Raw genomic sequence first — 24,849 nt, forward strand, 5'->3', positions numbered from 1 at the left:
CCTCCACCCCCTTTCTAAAAAGCAAGAGTGATTGGAGGGAGGGTGGGATGCACCCAGATATGTGACATTAAAACAAAATATATCAATAAAAACTAAAGAAAGGGCAGGAAAGCCAAATAAACTAAACCCAAGGAAAAGGGGCCATTTAGCAAATTCAGTGGCAGAATGTATCTTCCCTGAAAGAAGGGCCCAATCAAAAAGAAAGAAGAGAGGAATCCAGTTTGTTAATATCCAGCTTTATTGGAACTACCTAATTCTCTGAGAATTGAGTTTCAGAAGTGTAGAAAACAATAGTGAAAGAGCCTGTCACAAAAAGGTAACTTGGCAGGAGGGATGTTTTGGGGTGGGGGGCGGTTAGGACTTCTTTGAAGGGACGATGGTGTCCAGGTCATGGATTCCATCTTTGTCGATGATCCGGACGCTGAAGGAAGGCAAGTTCAAGATGAAGCGCTTCTGGAGCTGCAGGGGAGACGAGAACGATTGTGACCTAGTGCTATGCTGAGGCCGAGGCCAGGAAGGCTGAGCAGCATGCAAGGGGTCTAAACGGATCCAGGGGATGTGACTGTAGCCTGACCCAGCAGACACGGGAAGTAAGAAAGCCCCAATCTTTCTGCCCTCCAACCTGCCATCCCAGCCATTTCCTGGGAACTCCCTGGCCTAAGAGGCAGGGTTGGGAATACAAAGAGTGGCTCTACTCTCAGAATGGGTAATGAGATTTGTTAAACCACTCAGCCAGCAGTGTACCAATCTCTCCTATGCTAGAAAATTTGTCTAGAACTAATACCTAATAAAAGCAGAAGCAGGCTGGGGGCCAGGAAAGCACTCTTTCCAGGTCTCATCAGCCAAGCTCCTAAACCAAAGTGAGAGTGAGTCCCCCCCTTTCCGCTTCAAACTCCCCTCTCCCACTCTCTGTTTCTCCAATTCGGGTCAATATGTCAGTGGGAATCATCTCTGCTTTCTAACAAGCATTTCGGTGTGAGAGGAAATTGCAAGGGGCTGTAGTCTGCACATTTCAAAGCAGACTGCTGCTGTCCCAGCTGGGGATAGTGGAGGAATGAAGCTGGAGGAAATCATTGCCTTTCTATGTCCTTTCTAGTCTTCTCCTTCCCATAACCCTCCTTAGATAAGGAGAAAGCTCCCCCCGGCTTCCTTTAGGAGGCAGACACTGAAACAGCCTTGTGCAAGCCTTCACACCTTGAAGCCTTTCCCCATGCAATTCCAACCCAACAAGATAAACAGTCCAAGAAATTCCTGCTCCCAGAAGCCTCCTTTATGGCTAAGCACCATACTCTCATTTACACGCCACCAAAAGCTTGAGGTCAAGTGCCAGCCTCACACTGGGCAGTGCAGAGCTTGGATTGACAGTCTTTGTGAGTGCTAGGGAACAAAGAGGCTCAGTAGCACATGGGAAGATTCTAAGTGTTCCCCTAAAGCCACCTCTGGGCCCCCCAGCTGCCCCAGCCTCTCAGCTGACTTGTTCAAGAAACTATGAAAGAGAGTTTGTTCTCAGATGCTGCTCCAGTAGGGAGATTTACAAACAAGGGGGAGGGGGAGAGGGAGCTGTGATGGAGTGAATGCAACAGGCTTGTGGGAGAGGATAAACTAACATTCACTGCACACACTCACTCCCACCCAGCTCTCCTCCTAGACAGACCAAGTTGTGCTCTGTCCGTCACTCGAAGGAGCATGGGCAAAGAAAATTATGAAAGAGTTAATGTATTCTGAGAAGCCTAAAGTGGTTATTTTATCCAGAAAGAGAGACTCCCAGCCTTCCATTTTTTGACTGTCATGTGCAACATTGGGATGAAGGATCAATAAAAAGAAACCTTTTCCTTTCCAGCTCAATGACCAAATGTCCCGAACATCCATCTTCTACTTTGGCCCTTTCCTTTGCCCTAGACTTCAAAGTTTCTTTCTGCTGCTGCTTGAATAGAGACTTGTCTACACTCCATACGGAAGTTGTTTATTTTGTCTATACTCCATGCTGAAGGAAAATTATTTTAAACAATTTTCAAATTATTTAAGAAATCACATCCACCTAAGAGCTAGAATTGATACAGCACATTATTAAAGTCTATAAAGTGCTTGATATAATTTACCTCATTTGACTAATGTCTTTTAAAGAGGTCAAATCTGAGGGTCACAATAGATACAAAGCTTAAAGAGTGCCATACGTGGCTGGCCACACCAATAGGATGTTCAGTTTAGAAGAACCAGCAGTGAGGAAAAGCAATTAAGCTGAAGAGTTTACTTTGGGGAGGACGTGAACCATGCTAGCAAAGATAACAAGGCTGCTACCCCCAAACCTCCCCTCAGTAGCCACTCCACATCTGGCTAGTGGGTATTTATTACGCCTTCTGGCAAGGACAGGAAAAAAATGCGACTGAGGAACAGGAAAAATATTGGCAAACACAAGCAGACAAACATTCCTTTCTCAAGATCACATGGGAGCCACTCACCTCTTCCAGACATTTCTTCAGGAGTTCTACTGCCTCCTCACGTGTGATACCTGAAAGAGAAAACACAGACACACTGCTACACACACACACACACACAGGTTGCTTTAATTAAAGCCCAACTCTCCTACCTCAAACATTTTATTAAGTTTAAACAGCTTTTTCAGCTCAGTGCACACACGACCAAAAGAAAAGAGCTGAAGAAAAACTCTCTTTCCAACTTTGAGCAAACACATTCCATATGTACTCCAGGGTGCCCTGGACCCAAGTGTTCCCACTGCCACAAGCCATTGCAAATCGATTTGTTACAGGGAATGGGAAGCATGACGGAATTTTGCCTCCCATGGCCAGGGATCTGCCTTTGGAGAAGTCCAGCCGTCTCTCTCCCCTAGACTTTATTACGGATTTAAATCAGCTCCATCTGCCTAGGGCCGGCTGCAAGTCAAGGGGAAAAGCAGGGCCTGGGTTTCAGTGCTACTTTCCCTGCTGGGTATTAACTATAACAATGGGGAAGGCACGTGTGGGCTATCTCTGTGATTCTCACACATTAGGAGAAAAGGGGCTCTCGATGGGGATGGCAAACTGAGATGACATATTGTGCAATTAAGGTTTGGGGGAGGCTTGGGTTTTTTTCTTCCTGGTTTTTGGTGGGTAGCCTGGAAGAATCAATGACAAGTCACAAAAGAATAACCAGAAGGCAATGACTAGTAGTGTCTTAGATGTGGATTATAATACTGGTATGGCTGGGTATATAGGAGATGGAAACTGTAACAAATGGAAACACTTCATTTTTATTGCCCTAGATGAAGAAGGAAAGAGGAAAATTTAGAGAAAAGTTATTTATCCTCTTGGTCAAGGTCTTCACAAACTAAGTAAGGCTATTGGAACCACCTGTTCCTTGAAGTGGTTAATGCAGGTGCCAGGATGCATAGTCCTAGGCTGGAAGGAAGAAGGAGCTATAAGGCCAGAGCCAAACACAACTCAGGATCACTATGTTTATAATTTTTGTTCCCAGTTGATTAGTGGCTTTAGAGAAAACAGCGCTGATGTTACTATCACCCCCATCCCCTAGCACAAGGTTTTGTACTTAGCAGCTTAATAAACATTTTTCAAACTAAACTGGAAAACTAGTCTTGATCTCCAAGGAGGGAATGCTACTGGTTTATACTGATCCAGGGGGATAGGATGGATATAGAAAAAATGGATCAAAAACTAGTTAAAAAACCAGAGCCACAGCTGTCATTGTTGAGACTTTTCAAGGCTCTCTGCCTAGTCTCCTCACCCTCCCCTCCCGTCAACTGAATTCTGAAGGCTGGACTACCTGTTCAGTTCTGTGGGAGTTGTAGCTCAAGTGCCAATGACGCAGAGAGGGACAAACTGAGAGGCAAATTACAAGTGCTGAAGACCAGTAAAGCTAAGATTTGTTAAACAAAGGTTTGCCAAGATGAGAAGATTGCATTTGGTAAAATGTTCTGTATATTGGCAATATTTCTCTGAGAAAAAAACCCAAGTGTTCTATTGGCACGAGAAAGAGATTCCTTTAGATTTCTGAAGACCACGAAGCCCTACATTATTATTTTTTTGCATTAGTCTGAAAGGAAAACACATCAAGACCAATGCTTTAGAGTCTCTGGTCTGGTTACCTAGTCCTGCCTGTCTCAGAGTAAGAGAGTGCTCGTCATCATTGGGGCCCTGCCCAAGGACCTCTTGCGACAGGAACTCATTCACTTCTGGACGGCTCTGAGGAAGAAGCTCTTCTTGACTTTGAGTCTAATCCTGATTTTCTGGAATTTCCACCCAGTGGTACTAGTTCTACTCTTTGGGATCAAGCAGACAAATCCTTGGTCCCTACGCTAATCCTTTCAATATCAGATGGCCTCAATCTGTGCCAGTCAGATACCATCAGAACAGTCCTGGTGACTCATCTTTGTATGCCAGTGGACAGTGCTGAGAACGGCTAGCTGTAACCTTGCTGCTTCCTCCAGGGAACGTTGTTACTTACTTGGTTTATAATAACGATCTAGGATGCTGAGGGTCAAAAAGGCACCATAACCATGGGCTGCAAATGGAGCTTTGGCCAGTGCTGCCAGGTAATCCATGTAGTACAGTGCAGGGCCTTCATGCTCATCATAGCCAGCCAATAGGAGGTTGACATGGTATGGAGTCTATGGAGGAAAACACGCACAGATTTGGTTTAAAGCACCAATACTAATTTGTTTTTCAATGTCAATGGTGTTTCCCCCAAACCTTCCCACCAACAAGAAGATGTTCCTTAGCAGCTGAACAAACCATCCTTCAAGGACTATTTTAACAGAGAACCTGGGATGAGGAAGCTGGGGGTAGGGAGAGGCAGTGCTGCTTTCTTCTGCCTCAAGTGCATTTTTGGTACACTGTTGTGACCCCGAGGCCCATTTCCAGAGTGAAGTATGGGTTCTTTTGAGCCCTTTATGTCTCACCACTAAGGTGGTTTGTAATCACAAATGTGAATGTATGGGCCCAAGTCATGCCTTTCATTATTAACATGCAGGAGGACCCTGACAGCTGGACCAAAGTATCATATGATAGCCTGGCTATTCATATTAATGTGAAAGAAATCATCTTTTAGTCAGTGCTCATCTTATTCTAAGAAGGAAAAGGAGAGAAAAGTCCTGCAATTTAAACTAGTAGGAAACCAGAAGAGCGACATTCTCAAATGAAATTTCTATCATTTAGGATCCCAAGGTTTTAGAAATAACCTCAAATACTGCTTGGACTTCTTCCCATTCTTGCTTCCCTGTGGTCTTAAAATGCAACCCAGTCAAGGGAAAATTTGGAGAAATATACCTAATTCTTCACATCCAAAAAAAGATCAGCCATTTCCACTAAAAGAGCCTGGCCATTTACCACATGAAATTCACAGATTGGCTAATACTTTAAAGCCCTTGCTAGTGGCCTCCCATTTTACATGGTTTCATTCCCCCCTCCCCCCCCGTACAACATGTATTCATCTTGCATTTGCCACAGTGGGGAACAGTACATGTATATGGTTATGTGTGTATTCTAAAACATATGTGATTATATGCACATTACTCTCAAAGCCCTTAACTATCACAGAATGATACAAGTTCATGGAATTGAATTATATGCCTATAAAAATGGCATTTTACATTTTCCGAGTACTAAATTATTAACACAGATATTTGGCAGTCAGAGAAAACCATGTTAGAAGAGCAATGAAAATATCACGCATTTATTAGAAAATGAAGTAGATAAAGTGACTAACCTAAGCAGGAGAGCTCACTAAATAAAGAGCCACTGACTAGATAGCCAGTCCCAGATCAGACTGGAGTTTGATCAAGTTGACAGAACCTTGAAAAAAGAGAAGACTGACCAGTTATTTGAGACTTCCACTGAAGGTAACTGCTGGCCTACCACATTTTCAGAGGATATATCAAGAGACAGCAAGAGTCTGGACTTTTAGGTTTCCAGTCTAGTTCAATGATCAACCTGCTAGCAAATCTGAGATAGGGAGGGAACTTCCTTTCATTTCTATGTGCCTATTTCCTTACCTGTAAAATGAGATTAATGATCCTTTCTTTTTTTTTGAACTATTTATAAGTAAATATGCTTTCCAAATTAAAAGAATATTTGAGACCATGAGTGGTCAGTTAGTGCTCCCACAAGATCAAAATGCTTAATTTAACTTCAATGGATAGAGAGAACTGAGTTTGTTTTGAACCTAACACTGTACTACAAAGTAGGTATACAAAAAATTGTTTGCCGCTCTTATGGTTAAAATCAGAATAGTACTCTTATTTCCTTGTCTCTAATAAGGTTTCTTTTGTTGACAAATATCAGGTAAAACTGTTTAGTCCCCTTATTTATCCTACTACACAAAAATGTGCATCTTAGGCTTAAAAGGTTATTTGTATTCTGTAGTTTGGGCCAGACCCAAACGTGGGAACCCTATAGGATGGCTATCTACATTATAGTTGTAGGGTTGCAAAAATGTATTTAAGACTAAACCTGGAAAATACAGAGACTGTTAAAGCTAGGCATCTAATGAAGATCTTTGCCTATTCTGTCCTTTCCTATTAGATCAAAGTATGTTTACAAAAAATCTAGGAGATTTTAAAAGGCTACTATCAGAAAATCTTGGATGGAACTCTATGTCAAAAGAATTCCAGATATAAGTTGTTACACAGATGTATCACTTAATTGGTCTATATAATATCATTTATTTATGCTTAAGCATCTGACATACACTCACTAAAGTTGGAATTCAGAAGCCACCACACGTGGTACAGAAGATAACTCACAAATTATTGTGTGACTCTGAATTACCAACTTTTGTATGTGTGAGATGCTTAAGCATAAATAAATGGTGTTATCTAGACTAATTAAATCGATACATCTGTGTAACAACTTGCAGTTTCTGACATTCTTCTGACAGTGCTTCATGGAAGAGCTCTAGCTCACACTGTCTTTTTAAAATTTCAAATAAAGTCTTGTGTGCCATCACGCTCTCACTCCTCTAGAAAGGTGGTATTTTAAATACTGAAGACATGGTTATGCTTTCCTGTCTATATGCCTTCATGTTCTTGACTCAGTGTCTGTAACACACCATCATTCCTACTCCATTTTCTACGACAGTTCCTACGTTTGACCTCTTATTTTGTCTGTTTTAGAATATATTCCATACATGGAAGCAGGTACAAGTTATCACCGAAATATTAATAATGTTGAGTTAGCATCAAACTTGAATGTGTCACACATTTCAGCAACAAGCAGTTAATGTTTAATAGTGCAAGAAGTTAACAAGCATTTTACTAATGAAGATAGGGAAGGAGTGACTAATGGAGCCAATTAAATTATACCAATGATTAAGAAATGGTCCTTCCTATTTTGATTTAATTTATGATTATTATGAGGTTATATGGCATAAAGAATGAAAGAATTGGGAATATCTGGGTTCAAATTAAGACCCATATTAGCTGTGTGACCATGAGCATACTCAGCGACCCACAGGACATGCCCAAAGGAAAGGGGCAGATTACCATAGTGAGTGAAGCCTAGACCCTTACCAATAATATTACATTCTTGGTCTCTTCAGGATGGAACCTCTGATATCTCCCTTCTCAGATGATAATGCACTGAGTAGCCATTTCTTGTTTGGCTTTGGTCCATTCATTAAAAACCCAATGAAGTATCCCAAAAGGTAGACAAAGCTCTTTGGGCTAATTCCTCCCAGGCCTTAAGGTAAGCATGTTCACTATCAGAAACATTTCTATAGAAAATTCATTAAAATAAAGCTCACAGCAACTAAATGACTACCCTTCCTGACACTAATATGGATTAGATGCCCATCAACTTAGCTGGCTTCAGCTCAGGTTGTATGCAATGGGAGATTCCCTGGAAGGCAGAATATGTAGCATCCTAAATATTTATGTCCATTTCTGTTTTAGGAATAACTATGTTTATATCCACACATTTAACAGTGCCCCTCTGCCCCACACAGGAAATTAGAAGGTCCATTCTCATTTTGTTTAACACTCAAGTGTGCATCCCCCTTTTCTTTAATGCCAACAGCTTCTTTTTCTTCCAGCTACCATTGTAACTTTATTTCATTATATGTGAGAACTTTCCCAATTAACTGATAAAAGCGGACATTTAGCAGTTGTTACTGGATGCTTCACATCTGGATGGATTCACTTCATGAAGAAAGAAAAGAAGCACATAAGTACCTACTATGTGCCAGGCTCTGTGTTAAGAACTTTGTAAATGTTATCTCATTTGAACCTCAAAATGGACCCTAAGAGGTCCTAGTGCTATTGTTATTCCCATTTTACAAGTAAGGAAACTGGGGTACAGTGGTAATGTGACTCACTCAGGGTACCACTCTGCCAGTAAGTGTAAGGGACAGTTTGAGCTCAGGCCTTCCCGAGTCCAAGACCTACACTCTGTGCCCTTTGGTGCCCCCTAGCTGTGAGGCCTGCAGAACACCATGCTGGATTTGACTAATGGTTTCAGGGGTCCTGCTCTTGCCTCTCCAGGTAGACAAGAAGCTCGTTCTGGACTGAAACTTATTCACAGCACCCAGTCCAGCACTTGACACAGGGAAGTGAAGAGTCCACAAGCATTTTATGTAAATCTAAGCATGGGATTGTTGTGTGAACATCAATAGATTCTGCTTATAGTCAAGTCCATTTGTACGTGGGAATCCAGCTAAGTTAATTTTAGAATCTGAAAAGATCTGGGTTTGAATCTCTGGTCTCCCACTTATTTCGGGCAAGTCAGAGTGTTGAGAGGACTGAATAAGAGATTTAAGGATTCAAGAATGATTATGTAAATATTAAATATTATTAAAACTCTCCTAAAACATTCCTCATATAGTTATAAGGGAACCAAAATGCTAGGAAAGTATACTAGTAAACTAAAAATTGCTTTCTTTCTTACCTTAACAAAGCAACATTTATTTTAAATGTATCACTTTTCTGAGGTAGGAGTATTGGGTTCAGGATTGTTCTTTTGAATAGCATGTCTGATTGAATAACTAGCCATTGCACGGGAACCACAGAAATTATAAAAGTTCCCCGAAGGGTTGAAATGTAAAAACAGGGGAATGGCCGTCAAACCCCCAGAACCCCTGAAAAACGGCCTATGATATAGTGGAAAGAATGAGATGGAGGATCACAGTTCTGGTCTCCACAGGGTCACTTGCTGACTCACTAGGTAAAATGATGTGAACCACCCAAAGATAACTTCTAACTAGAACATTATATGATTCTATTATCTATTTCTTATTGCTCCTTAGTCTTCGGAGGGGGGGGGGGAAACTATCCTATTCCTAGTCTTCTCTTGTGTTTAATATAGTTACACTAGCTACTTTTTACATCTAAAGGGAAGGCAAGCACATTCTGTTAGAAACAATATTTCCCACCGCTCAACTCTTGGTGCATACTTAAGTTCTTGTATTTTTTTCCTCTGATTTAAAAGAAACACACTGTAGCGATTAGAAGAGCGTGAAATTCCATAAATTTTACAGCTAAAGAGAACAGTTGTGATAAATACACTGAAACAACAAAATCAGCGACGGGAGTCTGGGCGGTGACAAGCAGCGGTGTGACATCTGGCGGAAGCCAAAGTCACAGCAAGGGGGAGTGAGGTGGGCGTGAGGAAGCATCCTGCCGAGCGTGGACACGGAAAAGGAGAGGAATTGACAGGCTTCCTTTGGACCCAGGCCAGCCTTTGCCACCTCTAATTGAATAGGGCACCACTCTGAACTGAGGTGCCTCAGAAATTCTGCTATTTCTTTACTACAAATATGGGCAGCACCACATTATGCTAAGCAGTAAGCTTCCATTCCCAGAGCATTAGCAATTTGGAAGTGAGGGAAATAAAAAACTGATGGGACAAAGGAATTTGTATAGTAATGACACTGAAACTTTAAGTAAACCTTGATAAACTAGAGTGCTCTTTGAATTTAGACAAAATCTGCTATTCCTTCTAGGGCAATCAATTCATTATGCTATCAAACACTTTTGAGACTGAATTTTTAGCAACAGAATTATGGGAGTATTTCATGTCTGAATAACTGAAAGAACTTGTTCATATAGGTATGAAAAATAGATAATGGCCCCAATAAATCAGTCTTATTTATAATTTTCAGTCCAAACACACATTTCATACTTCCTCAAGTTCATGTAGCTCTAAGAAGCCTTGATCTATTGGCCCAAACCCTCATCCCAACTTGACCATAGTAGCAGCTTATGATAAAATCCTGCACCTCGGCAGGTAGACCCCTTTCCCTAGATGAAATATAAATGGTAACAAAGACAGAAACATAGGACAAGCATTTAAAATTAAGTCCATTCAGGTGTTCTGTCCATTAAACGGGACAAAAGAAAAGATGAAACAATCTTTATTCAGATCAAAGTAGGCTAAGAAAATTATAATCTCAGGAGAGTCTATGCTGCTCAGTTCAAATCTGCAGTTCTGTATTCAATTCCAATAACCATGTTTTAAGGAGGATATCAACTAGACTGTATCTAGGTGGGTGAAAAGATTGAGAAAGAGTATGGAAACCATGTAATTATTATTAAGAGAGTGCTTGAATGGTGAGTTTTTTAGCTTGTCTAAGCCTTCAATCTCACTTCATGGTTAGAAATCCTCTTTTCTCCTCCCTCCTCCTACATAAATACTTATGAACCCAGCTAGTAAATTTCATGTACTCTTATGTCTATTTTATATTATAGTTATCTGCATATATGCCTTATCTCCTCCACTAAATAGTAAGCCCCTTCAGTGCAGTTATTCATCTTCCTATTTCCCTCACCTTCTACAATGTGGCACTTCATTTAATACACTGAATAAATATTTGCTGAATTCAAATATCTTAAGAATTGGAGAAAAAGCATTTATGAAAAGTTTGGAAGCACTAACTATGATTTTAGACATGACATACAACCTTTTGCAACAAGTTTCTTCTTTAAAATTATACTTATATGTTTTAAAGGGGTAAGATGAGGTCTGAAGAACAGAAATTGTAGAGAAATTGATTTGGGTATAACTTAAAAGTTCCCTAACAATAAAAGCTGTTTAAAAAAAGGGAATGAATGGTCTTATGAAGTAATGAGTTCCTCTGCTAATATTGTCTTTCATGCCTCACTTTTCTTAACCCATTCACTGTCCTCAGTCGGATGTCTAGTCTCTAAGTATTTTTCCAAGCCATCATCTTTGTTTTAGCTTCCATTGCCCCTCTGCTCAATCTTGATTCTATAATTTAATGATATACAACATTCTCTACAATATCTTGCCCTGTCATCCTGTTGCCATTTATGCCTTGCCAAATTCCGACTATAGATTACTCTCCCCATCTACCTCCTCTGTTCCTATTCGTATGCATCTGAAAGGTAGTGAAGAAAATCATGCAACAGTACTGAGTCCACCACAAAAATGGCAATCTTCTCTTGAATTGATCTCAAGCTTCTCACAATATTCCTCCCCTACGCCATCTTAACAGAGAACCTTCACTCACACTTTGCTGAGAAAAAAGACCATTCACCATAAGTGGCCTTTCATTCTCTACTCTACATCTTTAAAACTCTTGATACCATTCCCCATCCTTCTCTAATCATTTCTGAAAAAGTGACCAACCTTTTCACCAAGACCAGTACTTCTCATACCCCTGGATTCTTCCCCTTCCAATTTTCAATCTCTTCCTATTTATTGGCTACTCTCCTAATGCCTACAGAAACACCAAAATCAACCCATTCTCAAAAAACAAAACAAAACAAAACACCCTCAGCTCATTACAGCCTTTTCCCAATTGATTAAAAAAAGCACTTATTAAGCACAAATTATGCCAATTATGTGCAAGCCATTGTGCTAAGTGACAGGGACCCAAATATAAAAGTGAAATAGTCCCTACCTTCAAAGAGCTCATATTCTAACAAGAGAGGCAATGTGTACACATAACAATGTGTACATAATACATGGTTTTGGAGGGCATAAGGGTATATACTAGTAGCTGGAGGGCCTATTAAAAGCTTCATATAGAAGATGTTGTGTTCTGAAGGAAACCAGGGATTCTGAGAGGAAGAGAGCATTTCAGGTATAGAAGACAGCCAATGCAAAGGCTGCAGATAGGTGAGAATATTGTGTTTCTCCAACAGCAACAGGCCTGTATGTTTTGGAGCACATGGAGGGTAGTAATGTGAAAAGAAGACTGGAAAAGTAAGAGCTAGGTTGTGAAGAGTTTTAAGGACCAAAGACAGGAACTTATATTTTATTCTAGGGGCAACAGGGAACCACTGGAGCTTTTTGGGTAGCCTAATAAACCCATTCACTGACATGGTTAGAACTGCATTTAAGGAGAATCACTATGGCTGCTCAGAGCTAGGAGATCAATAAGGAAGATGCTGCAATAATCCACTTTAGAGGTGATGAAGGCCTGAACTAAAGTGGTGGGGATGTGAGTCGTAGGGATGTATGAAAGAGATGTAGACATGGAACATCATTTGGCAACTGATTGAACATGTGGACTGAATACCTTGAATTCATTACCTCTCTGTCAGGAAATAAAATACTTCATGATAGGCTTCTAAAGAAATGGTTAGTCATATTGCACTGATCAGTGTTTTTAAGTCTTTCAAAGCTGTTTTTCTTTGCAATGTTCTGATTTCTGTATACATTATTAATTTGACTCTGCTTGTTTTACTCTATCAGTTCATATAAAATTTCCCAGGTTTTTAAAATAATTTACTTCACCATTTTAAAAATAATGCAATAATATTCCATTACATTCATGTCACAATTTGTTTAGTCTGTTCCTAGTAGAGACATCTCACCTTTGATTTTAGTTGGTCCCCCCACCCCTACCCCCCTTAATTATTCCTAAGGACCCAGAAGTTTGTTTGGTATTACTACTTTTCTGGTATTATCCTCTCTCTCTTAACCAATTCCACTTCAGACTTATTTACCTGTTGAATTTTATTTTCTTTCTCTTTCTTTCTCTCTCTCTCTCTCCCTCCCTCCTTTCTTCCTTTCTTTCCCCGCACCTTCCATCCTTGAATCAATACTATGTATTGGTTCCAAGGCAGAAGAGTGGTAAGGGCTAGCCAATGGGGGTCAAGTGACTTGCCTAGGGTCACACAGCTAGGAAATGTCTGAGGCCAGATTTGAACCTAGGACCTCCCGCCTCTAGGCCTGGCTCTCAAACCACTGAGCTTCCCAGTTGCCCCGCTGAATTTTATTTCTATACCAACCTGTTGTGTGTTCAACCCTACTTTGTTTCAGATAAAAGTGAGGTTTATCTGATGTCTGCTGTACTTACTCTTCCAGGTTTTTATACTGTTTCTCATGTATCCTAATTATTAGAATAGCACATTCTTATTTTTACCTAACTTTTTCTTTTCCCTCTTAAAATCCTCCGAACAGAACCAGTCTGTATCCAAGTCTTCTATTTTTCTTATTTAATTCCTTCAATAACCTTTGAAGACATTAAAGGTCTAAAGAGAACTGGTTTCTTCTCCATAAGCTAGCACAAGCTTATTATATAGATCCTTCCAAGTGCTCATATAAATTTGCCTTTCTAGAGTTCTCTGGATTCTTATGTTTGTATTTTAAAGGTTCTACTCAGTGCTGGTCTTTTCATCAGAAATGCTTGAAAGTTCTTTTTTCCATTAAAGATCCATTTCCCCCCATAGAATTATTCTCAGTTGTAAGTCTTTATTTTTTTGACTTTTGGAATACTATATTCCTAAATCCTCTATTATTTATAGCATAAGTTGCCAAACGTTGTGCCCCTGACTATGGTTTCTTAGTACTTGAACTGCTTCTTTTTCAAATCCTGGCAGTACTTTTTCTCTGATGTATCAGAGCTCTGGATTTTGGTAATGGCATCTCTGAGACTTTTCCTTTGTTCTTAACAATACTCCCTCCTCTAACAAATGGTGGATTCATTTTTTCTATCTTTATTTGCTGCTTGATTCTACTAGATATGGGCAGTTTTAATTTGATTTCTTGAAATACAGACTTAGGCTTAAAAAACAATTTTTATGGAGTCTAATGATTCTTAAATGATCTCTCCTTGACTTATTTTCCAAGTCAGTTGTTAATATCAGATCTACTTTCTTCTACTTTTTAATCTTTTGGATTTGTTCTAATATTTCTAGCTGTTTCATGGACTTTTGATTTGTTTTTTTTTCCCCCAAGTTTTCAAGGAGTTCATTATGTAGGCAAGCTTTACCACTTTCTCTTCCATGCTATTTATTTTTCCAATTCTTTCCTCTAGCGCTTTTATTTCATTAAAAAAAAAAAGAAACTAGCAGCAACAACAAAAACACCAAGTGCTTCATTTCTTATGGTTTTTGCAGCAAACCAATTTTTGTATCCTTTGAGTTTCAGTTTGCAGTTGTTAGTTATTCATGTCTTCCTTTGGAGATCTTTTGATCTACAATATCTTTTTTTTTTTTTTAATACTGGTCAGTGTTTTCTTTGGTTACTTCATTTCTCCAGTTTTAGTTTTTGAATTTAGGATTATTTCCAGGGCCAGGCCTACTGAATTTTCAGCTGGAGTAATTGGTCTTGTTTGGTCTTGCCCTGGTTTCCCTGGATTCCTGTGCTGACCTATGCCTTTCTTCTTTTAATACTCAGCTCAAGTATCACCTCCCACTAGGTCTTTAGCTCCTAATATGTCTTTTTATTACCTACTCCTATTCCCAGCTTCTAATACTATTTCCCTCTCCATGTCCCTGTATTTACTTTATAAATACCTGGATGGGGTACATGTTGCTTACCTGGAAAGAATGTAAGTTTTTTCAGGGCAAGGACTGTTTTTGTCTCTGTATTTCAAGCACCTAGCTTAGTGCTTGGAACAGTGTAGACACTTAATTTAAGATTACTGACCATGAATGCTTCATGAAGGGATTTTTTTATTGGGTAGCATATTCTAGATAATCTCTAAGGTCCCTTCTCATTTTACAGTATAAGATTTTGGATGGAGTAAATAAGAAAATAATAGTCTTCTTTCTAACTTTCAAACTCATCTATACCTATATGGGAAAAAGAATTTCTCTATTTCCATTTGAAGTCTCTGATTAAATCTTAGTTTTAGCCATGATTTTTTCTGCAGAACTTAAACACACAGATCTGGTTCTACTCTTTATATACTCATGCACTCTTCGCAAGTATTCAAACATAAAGAAAATCTCAGCAGAGGTAGTATGATCAATTATATTTCAACAGCTCAGTTATAATTTCTTAGATTTCTATTGCAAAGAACCTTTTGAGTGATCCTTTTTTATTCATTAAAAGTAGATTTATTGTTTTTCTTTCTTAAAAAAATCAGTGCAGTATGTGCCATTCAAGACATTTTGAAATCTAGTTTGTTGTTCATCTCTTCTCAGGCATCAATTTGGCAATGCTGAACATGTCTCCTAAACAGTTCAGCATTCCTTTCTTGGCCTTTATTTTATCCTTTTCTTCCCTTTTCTCTTTATCAGTCTTATTCTCTTGGTTTCCATTCACTTCTCTCTCCAGAGAGTGGGATAGTTGGTCACTTGCTGAGGACACAGATTCTCTTCCTGATCTTGAACTTTCTTCTGTGTTTTCTTCCAAAGTCTCCATGCCTTCATCATCTTCAGCAGCAGCAGATTTATCATAGGATTTGTCGATTGCTGCTCTGACAATTTCACTAACAGCAAAATTCTGTTTGAAAGTATGAGGTGGCCTCTATCCCCTACTATTAGTCTCTTTCTAACATGAAGTTTTTCAAAATGCTAATTTCATAAGTATTTTCCTTTTTAAAAAGAAACTTGCAAAGTTATTTTCAGAGTATTGAATACTGCTACCTCAATCTCCTTTTCCATCAACCAGCGACAGGTCTTAAAGTATCAAAGCTCAAGAATCACAGAAAAATTCTATTAAGACTTAAACCATGTGTGCATAAAACTGAGATTTATCCTAAAGATAATCAGTAAATGACTTAATGCTTCAACCAGCTTCAATTCCACATTCTGAATATGAATAAAAGGTGATGCTCTAATGCAGGAGGAACACTAGGTTGGAAGCCAGGGAACCTGGACTCTACAGACACAGTAATGCCATGAATTAGCTGAATGATCTTGGCCATTTTCCTTAATTTCTCCAGGTCCCAGTTTTCTCCTCTATAAAAATAAAGCTCGATGCATTACACAATCTCTAAGCTACCTTTAGGGTCTAATGATTTTGCCTTTAGAAAACAACTCTTTAGTTTATTGTTTAATCTTAGATATTTGTCATAATAAGACAAATGACAATGACTAGACATCAGTTACAACTACCAGCCTACATATCCTGAACTTGACAATATAAATGTCTACCAACAAAGGGAAAGGAAAACCTGATCAACTGTACTTAGAAAGGATGGGCAGCTAGGTGGCTCAGTGGATTGAGAGCCAGACCTAGAGACAGTAGGTCCTAGGTTCAGATCTGGCCTCAGACACTCCCTACCTGTGTGACCCATAACCTCCATTGCCTAACCGTTACTACTCTTCTGCCTTAGAACCAATACATAGTAGTGATTCTAAGATAGAAGACAAAAAAATAAAAATTTCTTTAAAATTAAAAAAAAAAAAGATACCCATGTGTAAAAATGAAATGAATTTGTAGAAAATAAATGCTTTCAGTGTGATGTTAAAGACTTTATGGAGATCTCAAATGGAAGATGGGTACGGTATATACTCTCTAAGCTAGTGAAGTTTTGATGTGTGAAAGATCAAATGAGATAATACATGGAGAACATACTGCAAACCTTAAAAATGCTACTTATTATTTCTCAGTCTGTAAAGAGAAGCAGGGATTAATTTAGGGGCAGGAGAAAGAACTACAGCTCTCAGTCTGCTGCTTAGAATCCCTGCCTTGTATCCTCTCACTCTTAATTCTTCTTTCATGCAATTCTTCAAATTGATCTTCCTAAAAGATTCCTCTACCCCCATTTAATAAATTCATGGCTCTCTATTACTTTGAAAAATCTGTTGGATATTCAAAACTCTTTATAACCAGGCCCCTATAATTTCTTCAACTGTAAAAAGGGGATAATAATAGCATCTCTCTCACAGGGTTGTTGTGAGGACCAAATGAAATATTTGTAAAGGAGCTTAATGTTTGTTCCTTCTCTCTCCTTCCTTCCCTTCTTCCTTTTATAACCTCCTTACACCTTACTCCCCTCAACATACTCTATAATCTAGTGACACTGACCTCCCTGATGTTCCTTGCATATTGCCCTCCCAACTCTGAGCAGCCTTCACTAGCTACACCCCCCCTCCCCCATGCCTGGAATGCTCTCTCTCTTCTCACCTCTCACATCTGCCTCCTGACTGTCTTTAAGAATCAGTGAGTCTCACCTTCTACAAGAAGCCTCTCCCAGTCCCCTTAATCTTAGTGCCATCGTTATGGGATTACCTTGAATTTATCCTGAATGTACATGGTTATTTTCATGTTGTCTCCCCCCCCCCCCAATTAGATTATGAGCTGCTTGAAAGCAGGGACTTTGTATCCTTAGCACAATCTCTGTAACACCATTATGCAATTAATAAATGCTTGCTAACTGATCAATTAATTTAGCTGGTACCCTGCCTAGAAGTTCTGCCAATACCTCAAACTTAATATGATCAAAACAAACTCAACACCTTTCCTCCTAACTGGCTTCTCTTCTTAATGTATGTGTTTCTATTGATGCTTTCACCATTCTCTTTCAGTTATAGGACACTGGTCGCATCCATCTCTTTCCTTCTGTTCCCACTGCTGCACTCTACTTTAGGCTCTTATCACCTGTTACCTGGACAATTCTAATATGTTTCTAGTGATCTTGCTTCTTCTAAACCATATTACATAGTCCTTACTCAAAGGCCTTGAGTAGTGCTCCAGTCTTTATGGAATAAAATACAAACTTTGGGTTTGGGTATCTAGGTGGTACAGTGAATTGAGTGGTAGGTCTGGAGTCAGAGAGAGACTTCTCTCTGAGGCCAGTTCAAAATCTGGTCTGAGACACCTATTAGCTGGGTGGTCCTGGGCAAGTCACCTTACCCTATTTGCCTCAGCTTCCTCCTTTGTAAAATAAGCTGGAGATGAAAATGGCAAACCATTCCAGTATCTTTGCTAAGAAAACTCCAAATGGGGTCATGAAGAGATAAGACACAACTGAAACAACTGCCAGATTGGAATATCAGAAGTACCCAAAGCTCATCCTATGCTCTCTCTATGGTATGTTTACATTTACATTTCTCAATTCCTGGAATTACCCCCTTTCATTCCTTGCCCATTTAAAAAATGTCTCATTTTAATACTCATCTCAAGTAGTATTTCTTACAATCTGAAAACCTTGATTCTTCTAGCTAAAAGTGACTCCTCCCTTCTTTGAATCTCTTATGCTGTGAGACTTGCCCTCTGTACTTCAGCATATTCCTTGCATTATAGTGTTTTGGATATGTCTTGCCTCTTCTATTAGATTATAAGCTCTTGAAGGCATGGATTTTGCATTACTTCATCTTTATATACCCAATGGCAAGGCTAGGACATGGCAACAAATAAGTACTTATACTTGTTTCATTTCCATTATCTCCATGCACATTTTCATAGATAGAAATGGAGTGTAGGTGAGGGTCCAAGAGTCTTTACTTTCATTTTTCTTTATGATCAAGTATTATTTTTAAAATTTTATTTATTTATTAGAATATTTTCCCATGTTTACATGGTGCATTTTCTTTCCCTCCCCACTCCCAAAGCTGACAAGCAGTTCATATATACAAGTGTCCAACAGCCTTGGTAGGCATTTTCATATTGTTTTCACTCTCCAAAAAGAAACGAATGCCCATTAGTTTTGTCTAGCCAAAGCAAGTCCTGAGATTATGTTGACATGCATGAGGACTATTTTCAATCAACTATGTGCTTCAGATTTAAATCAATGGAGGACAGCTAGGTGGCTAAGTTTGACTGAGCTCTCTCATTGGAGAGCCAGGACTGGAGACTGACAGCAGGTCCTGGGTTCAAATTTGTTCTCATATACTCCCTAGCTGTGTGATCCTGGGCAAGTCACTTAATCCCCATTGTCTTCTGCTTTAGAATCAATACACAGTATCGATTCTAAGATGAAAGGTAAGGGTAAAAAAAAAAGACTCACATCAACAGCCAAGATGAAGAATCAAAGAATCATATTCACAAAAAACAGGAATCTAATGTTTAAGTATAATACATCAAAATTCTTTCAAAATATTTTATTTAATCTTTTGCTAATAACTAAATAAATAAAAATTAGAATGATTAAAATATTTGAAGCAAAGTATACTATAAATCTGTGTGCTTGCTATCTGACATTTATTCTCCAAAAAGATCTCCAAAAATCATGCAAAAGGAAGATTTTAATGGAAAATTAGCTTTATTTTCTGAGGATATCACAGAGCACTTTGTATTGCTTGTGTTCTGTTCTGCATTACTGTATTTATTCACAAGGGCAGAAACAACTCTATATCATATCTAGTACAGAGAATTATGCAGAAAGCAAGAACTCGGGGGCAGCTGGGTAGCTCAGTGGATTGAGAGCCAGGCCTAAAGACGGGAGGTCCTAGGTTCAAATCTAGACTCAGACACTTCCCAGTGGTGTGACCCTGGGCAAGTCACTTACCTCCATTGCCTAGCCTTTACCACTCTTCTGCCTTGGAACCAATACACAGTATTGATTCCAAGACGGAAAGTAAGAGTTTTATGGGGGCGGGGGGCAGTGTGTGTGTGTGTGTGTGTGTGTGTGTGTGTGTGTGTGTGTACACGTACACAAAAAAGCAAGCAAGCACTCAACTAAATGTGCACTGAATCCAATGGCATAAGATCATTACAACTGCTATATGAGAAGGACAAGCAGTAAAACTATGCAATTCTCACAGAGGACAGAATGCAGTTCTGCTTTATGAAGTAAGAACCAATCACTATTTGGTCATTTCCAAAAGAGAAGGAATGCGTGTTCACCATCTTCTTTGTCTGTGGGCTTCTTTCCGGTCAAGTGTGGAGACTGGTGATATTTCTGTGCCATCACCTGGGTCCCAAAGGATAAGGAATGGAATGGATGCTGGCAGCAATATTTCTTTGCTTTCATAACAGCTCACATTTCTATAGAGTCAGCAGGCCTCAGACACTAATCCTGAAGATCTCATTCACTTACTACCTGTGTGATAATGAGCAAGTCTCTTTTCTAAGTCTAGGCTTTTTCATTTGTAAAGTAAGGTTGAACTAGATTATTACAAAGGTCCCATTCTACTCTAATTTGCTATGATTCTGATTTTTTGGTATTTCCTTGACACTGGGACAAGCCACTTAACCTCTATGGACCTCAGTGTCCATATGTATAAAAGGAAGGAAATGGGTTGAACACTTTCTGAGATCCCCATCTGCTCTTAAGCTCTATTATTATTATTATTATTTTTTTTAAACCCTTACCTTCCACCTTAGAATTAACACTATGTTTTGGTTCCAAGGCAGAAGAGTGGTAAGAACTAGGCAATGGGGTTTAAGTGACTCACCCAGGGTCACACAGCTAGGAAGTGTCTGAGGTCAGATCTGAACCCAGGACCTCCTGTCTCTAGGCCTGGCTCTCAATCCACTGAGCTACTTAGCTACCCCCTCAAGCTCTATTATTAGAAGAACTATAAAGGGCACTAAAATCAAGGACAGCATATATTTCAGTTTCCTGAAAAATCTGACTGTCATGTAGTATTACTGTAAGTTTGTTCATGGTTTCAAGATTTCTGGAAATTTTATAACTCTGGCCATGACCAATCCTGAGTTTGCTTAGTTTGCTTGTTAAAACTGGAACCACATGGTAATTAGAAGAGTTTCAAAATCTAATGACTTGAGATACAACAGGGCACAGCTGCCTTATTATACCAACTAGTTAACACAGTATTTGTTTTCGACATTAATTTCACTTGCTAATCAAAAATACTGCTTTAAACTCAGCAAATGACATGAAAATAAAATTGCTGTGTATCCAATGGCAAAACCAAATGAGATCTGCAAAAGGGCTACTTTGGTTTTTTTCCCCCATTAAATATTAACTTATGGGGAAAATGTACCCATATGTGACCCCCCCCCCCCCCCCCGCCATGAGCCAATTCTCAATGTTACAGCCAGACACCATGCTTTGTAACGGAACTGTACACCAGAAGGAAGGGCTAGCAAGCAATGAATGTTAAGCAGGAACATAAATAACTATGAACTCAAGATGCTACCTTAATGCTGACTCATCTACATGAGCCAAAAGCTAGTTGACATTACTGTGGAAGGTGATTAAACGTTTGGGCCAGATGCACCTGCTGAGTGGCACCAACTTGAGCGTAAATGAGCATAAAGCAACATGTATATTGACAGGTCCACAGACAGGAACAGACAACACCTAAGTTAGATAATGAAAAACAAATAAACTACATTAAACCGACAGGCATTATGCTACCCCATCTGTCTCAGGAGACCTGGCTTAATATACTAAACATAATCCATGTCCACAGCTTAACTGGCCATGAATACTTATATTCTCCAGAAAAGAGAGTGACTTCCTGGTCAAAGGTAAGTGTGTAAAGATGTTTAGTTTACTGAAGAGTTAAGTGTCAGCCAGACTACTGGTTGTGTGGCAGATTGTATGTAGTCAGTATTGAATACAAAATCATGACCAACCAAGGAAGACTTTTCTTCCTTTGATTTCCTTTTAGACTAGTTGTCATCCTCTCAATTCAAATACATATCCTACAACTTATAATGACAGACAATATAATTCTCTTGCTAAATTAGGCCAACGTCCTCTGCTACTTTAGGCCATAGTCATCCTTGGACATGTTATTACACACACACACACACACACACACACACACACACACACACACACACACCCCTTTTTTCTTTTAAAGGCACACGGTTTCAGAAGGAAACGTATCTAACGCAGCCACCTATGAAAGATAAGAAAAGGCTGCCCCTCTCTGAAGATAAGCAAGGTGACAATTATAGGGCAATATGATTTCAACCCTCCAATGGGATAATTCTACTCAATCAGGAACCAGGGGTTCTCTGCTCTCAGTAGGCATTCAACTGGGTAGCACATACATGCTCTCTGAGTGAGAAAGCAACACCTTCTCACATACAACCCCCTGGAGAGGGATGGGGAAGAGGAGGAGGGAGGACTTTACACCTGCAAACTCTTAACTATCAGCACTAAGGGTTGGGAAAAACATCACATTAAAGAAAAAGGAGGGAGGGTGGAAGACTCCTAAATAATCCAGGAGCTTTCAAAGACAAGTCACTTTAGCCATTTTATTAGTGTCAAATCAACATTTTTCTGTACAGGACTGGTCAAGTTACAAGGCAGGAAAAGCAAAATGTATTTAGGATGGTCATTGTCCAAAATCTCATTTCCCCAGGAGAAAAGAACACTATACAAGAGCAAAATGTTGTCATATTAATTAAGCCATCTCTACTTCGATGCACATCTGTCCCCATACAGCTGGATAATAAAATTAGCCACTAAAAACATCAGTGGTGTCTCCAGTGGGGTTAACATAAGCTTTTCCCAGTCTTAAGAGGTTTCCTATGGGAATGGACCTAGGCCTGCACATATGTTCTGCAGAGGGCTTCTCAATTGACAAAGCAAGACTGTGTCCAATATGCATTTACAATAAAAGCATGTGCTTTTGTAATATTCTACTAGGTTAATATTATTCACAATATTGATCCTCAGAGAGGTTATGCCAACCTAAGAACCCAGAACTAGACTGAGAAATAAGTGGGGAAGCTCCTGTTCAAGGTCAGGAGGTCAGAAGAACCACGCTCACTCAGGGCTTCTGGAGAAATTTCATTGATTTTTTTTCCTGTTCTTGCCACTGAAAGAGAACTCTGACAGTCAAGATGCCCTGGCTGGGTGGCGGTAGAAGTGGTGTCAAAGACTGCCATTTGCTCCCAGGCATTGCCATCTGCAGCAGCACAGAGTTCTGTCTCCGATAAATAAACACATCTGCCTTTGCCAGTGTCCTCCCCACTGTGCTGCCCATCTGGAGCAGGTGAGCTGGAAGGCAAGCCTGGGCATGGGGGAGATGGGGGTGAGCACAGAGGATCAGGCCTCAAGGGAAATGGCACGTAGAGGAAGAAGGCAGTACTGCGTCATGTCACATCCTGCTAACTGCGTTTGCCAAAAAGCATGTTCAATTACTCTCGTTAGTGATGTTTTTAATCACATGTAACAAATGGCTGTTGGTAGTGAGGGGACAGGACATGTAAAGTCAAGGCTTCTTTCACCTGTGCCATCTGTTCACAAGGTCACGGGACTTCACTGACACCAACAAACAATCTCTTGGGCAACCAACAGACGAATCTTTTGTTCAATCCACAGAAGGCAGAAGGATAGCACAACTGCTCCAGTGGCCAATACAGAGGCTTAATCTTCTAGCAGCTAGGGTCATGGTCACATGGCTTTTTTAAGAGGGCTGGAGATCACATGTCACATAACACTGACTGGGGCAAATCTAATCCCAAAGAGACACAAAATGAAATATTTAATACTTGTAGGTGTCATGACTATTCTTTCAATTTTTCAAGGAGTTACAAAACTGTTTGCTGGCTTAGCATAAGATTAGCAGATGAGGATGAGGTTTCCCTAGTTTTTTCTCATTGCCATAGTTTACAAACAAGTTGTAGTATCTCTGCAATCAATAGATTCCTAAAAAGGCACTGTGGCACACTCAGTGTCATTAATTGTAAAAGGGAACAGTGGATATAAGACAGTTTAAACAGGACATGTGTATATCAAGTACTGTTTGCCAACAATTCTCACTGCCCTTGCTGATTTCTACCTCAGTTTCCCTATTATAAAACAGAAATAATAGTTTTTAAAATACCTTGAGGGTATTCAGGTGACCTATTCTAAATATTATTAACTTCAAATAAGATATGGAAATTTACTATCATCATAAAAAGTAATGGAAAATTGAAACAAGCTTCTGGCTTTTTACCTTCTGTATATTGTCATGTATGCCTACAAGAGTCAATAAGAAGTTGTTCTCAAAAAATCAGTCTTGTTAAAGAGCCAAGCAGCAGGTATTTGATGATTGAGTAATTTAGTATCAATACTGGAATCAAAGAGAAGCAGAAGCAAAGCATATCTAGAGTTGGAAGGATGTCACAGATCATCTAATCTAGCCCACACCTAGATAAGAATCTTCTCTAAGAGATCTAATGGAGTGGTCAACCAACTTTTGTGTGAAAAACTGCACTGGGAGGGAAGCCACTACACCTCCTAAGGCAGCACATCCCATTCCACTGCCATGTATTTGTTAGGAACTTTCCCTAAACATGTGGCCCAAATTTGCCTTTCTGCAGCCCCAAATCATCGCTCTTGATGGACAAGTCTAATCTCTCTTGCATCTGACACCCTTTCTAATACTTGAAGAATTCTCTCCCACATAATTCTATGTTGCTACCTAGCCCAAGTCAAGTGTAAGCCCAAATGTTTCAAAAATAAATCTTTGAAACTTCGTGCACTTTTCCATTGAGGGAATTTGCTACCTCAGAAGCAAAATGAAGTACAAATACATGTTTAAAAATAATTACACAAACTTAATATTATGTAACAAGTTCATATCATATAGATAACAATTACATTTATAAGTTTATGAAACAAAGAAGAGTGTTTGCTTTTTGCTTTCTTAGTCCAAACCCAAATGGCCTCATTTCTGATTTCACAGCTCTTTCCTTTTTGTTCTTCCTATTTACATTCCATTTTTCCTCTTTCTCCACATCAAGCATCTGTATTTTAATTTAAAATCCAAGATTTTTGATTTTTTTGTTTGAGATTGTATCTTTATAAAAATCCAAGATTTTGATTTTGTTCGAGAAAAGAACAGAT

At 39.3% G+C, this 24,849-nt stretch overlaps 1 protein-coding gene across 2 annotated transcripts in view; it reads right to left on the minus strand.

The window, feature by feature from the left end:
* Positions 1 to 220: 220 nt before the first annotated feature.
* The window catches only part of PSMB2 (proteasome 20S subunit beta 2), a 37,982-nt gene continuing 13,353 nt past the window's right edge, over positions 221 to 24,849 (minus strand). Inside the window, exons 4-6 of one of the 2 annotated variants that reach the window (XM_056795134.1) lie at positions 4,459 to 4,621; positions 2,460 to 2,509; positions 221 to 459 (exon numbers count right to left, since the gene is read on the minus strand). In XM_056795134.1, coding sequence (XP_056651112.1) covers positions 355 to 459; positions 2,460 to 2,509; positions 4,459 to 4,621 — 318 coding nt within the window. In that variant the 3' untranslated portion in view covers positions 221 to 354. Of the gene's footprint in view, positions 460 to 2,459; positions 2,536 to 4,458; positions 4,622 to 24,849 lie in introns of those variants that run through there. The other variant, XM_056795136.1, reaches the window with a different exon arrangement.

The sequence above is a fragment of the Monodelphis domestica genome, chromosome 4 (assembly GCF_027887165.1).
Source record: "Monodelphis domestica isolate mMonDom1 chromosome 4, mMonDom1.pri, whole genome shotgun sequence".
Lineage (NCBI taxonomy): Eukaryota > Metazoa > Chordata > Mammalia > Didelphimorphia > Didelphidae > Monodelphis > Monodelphis domestica.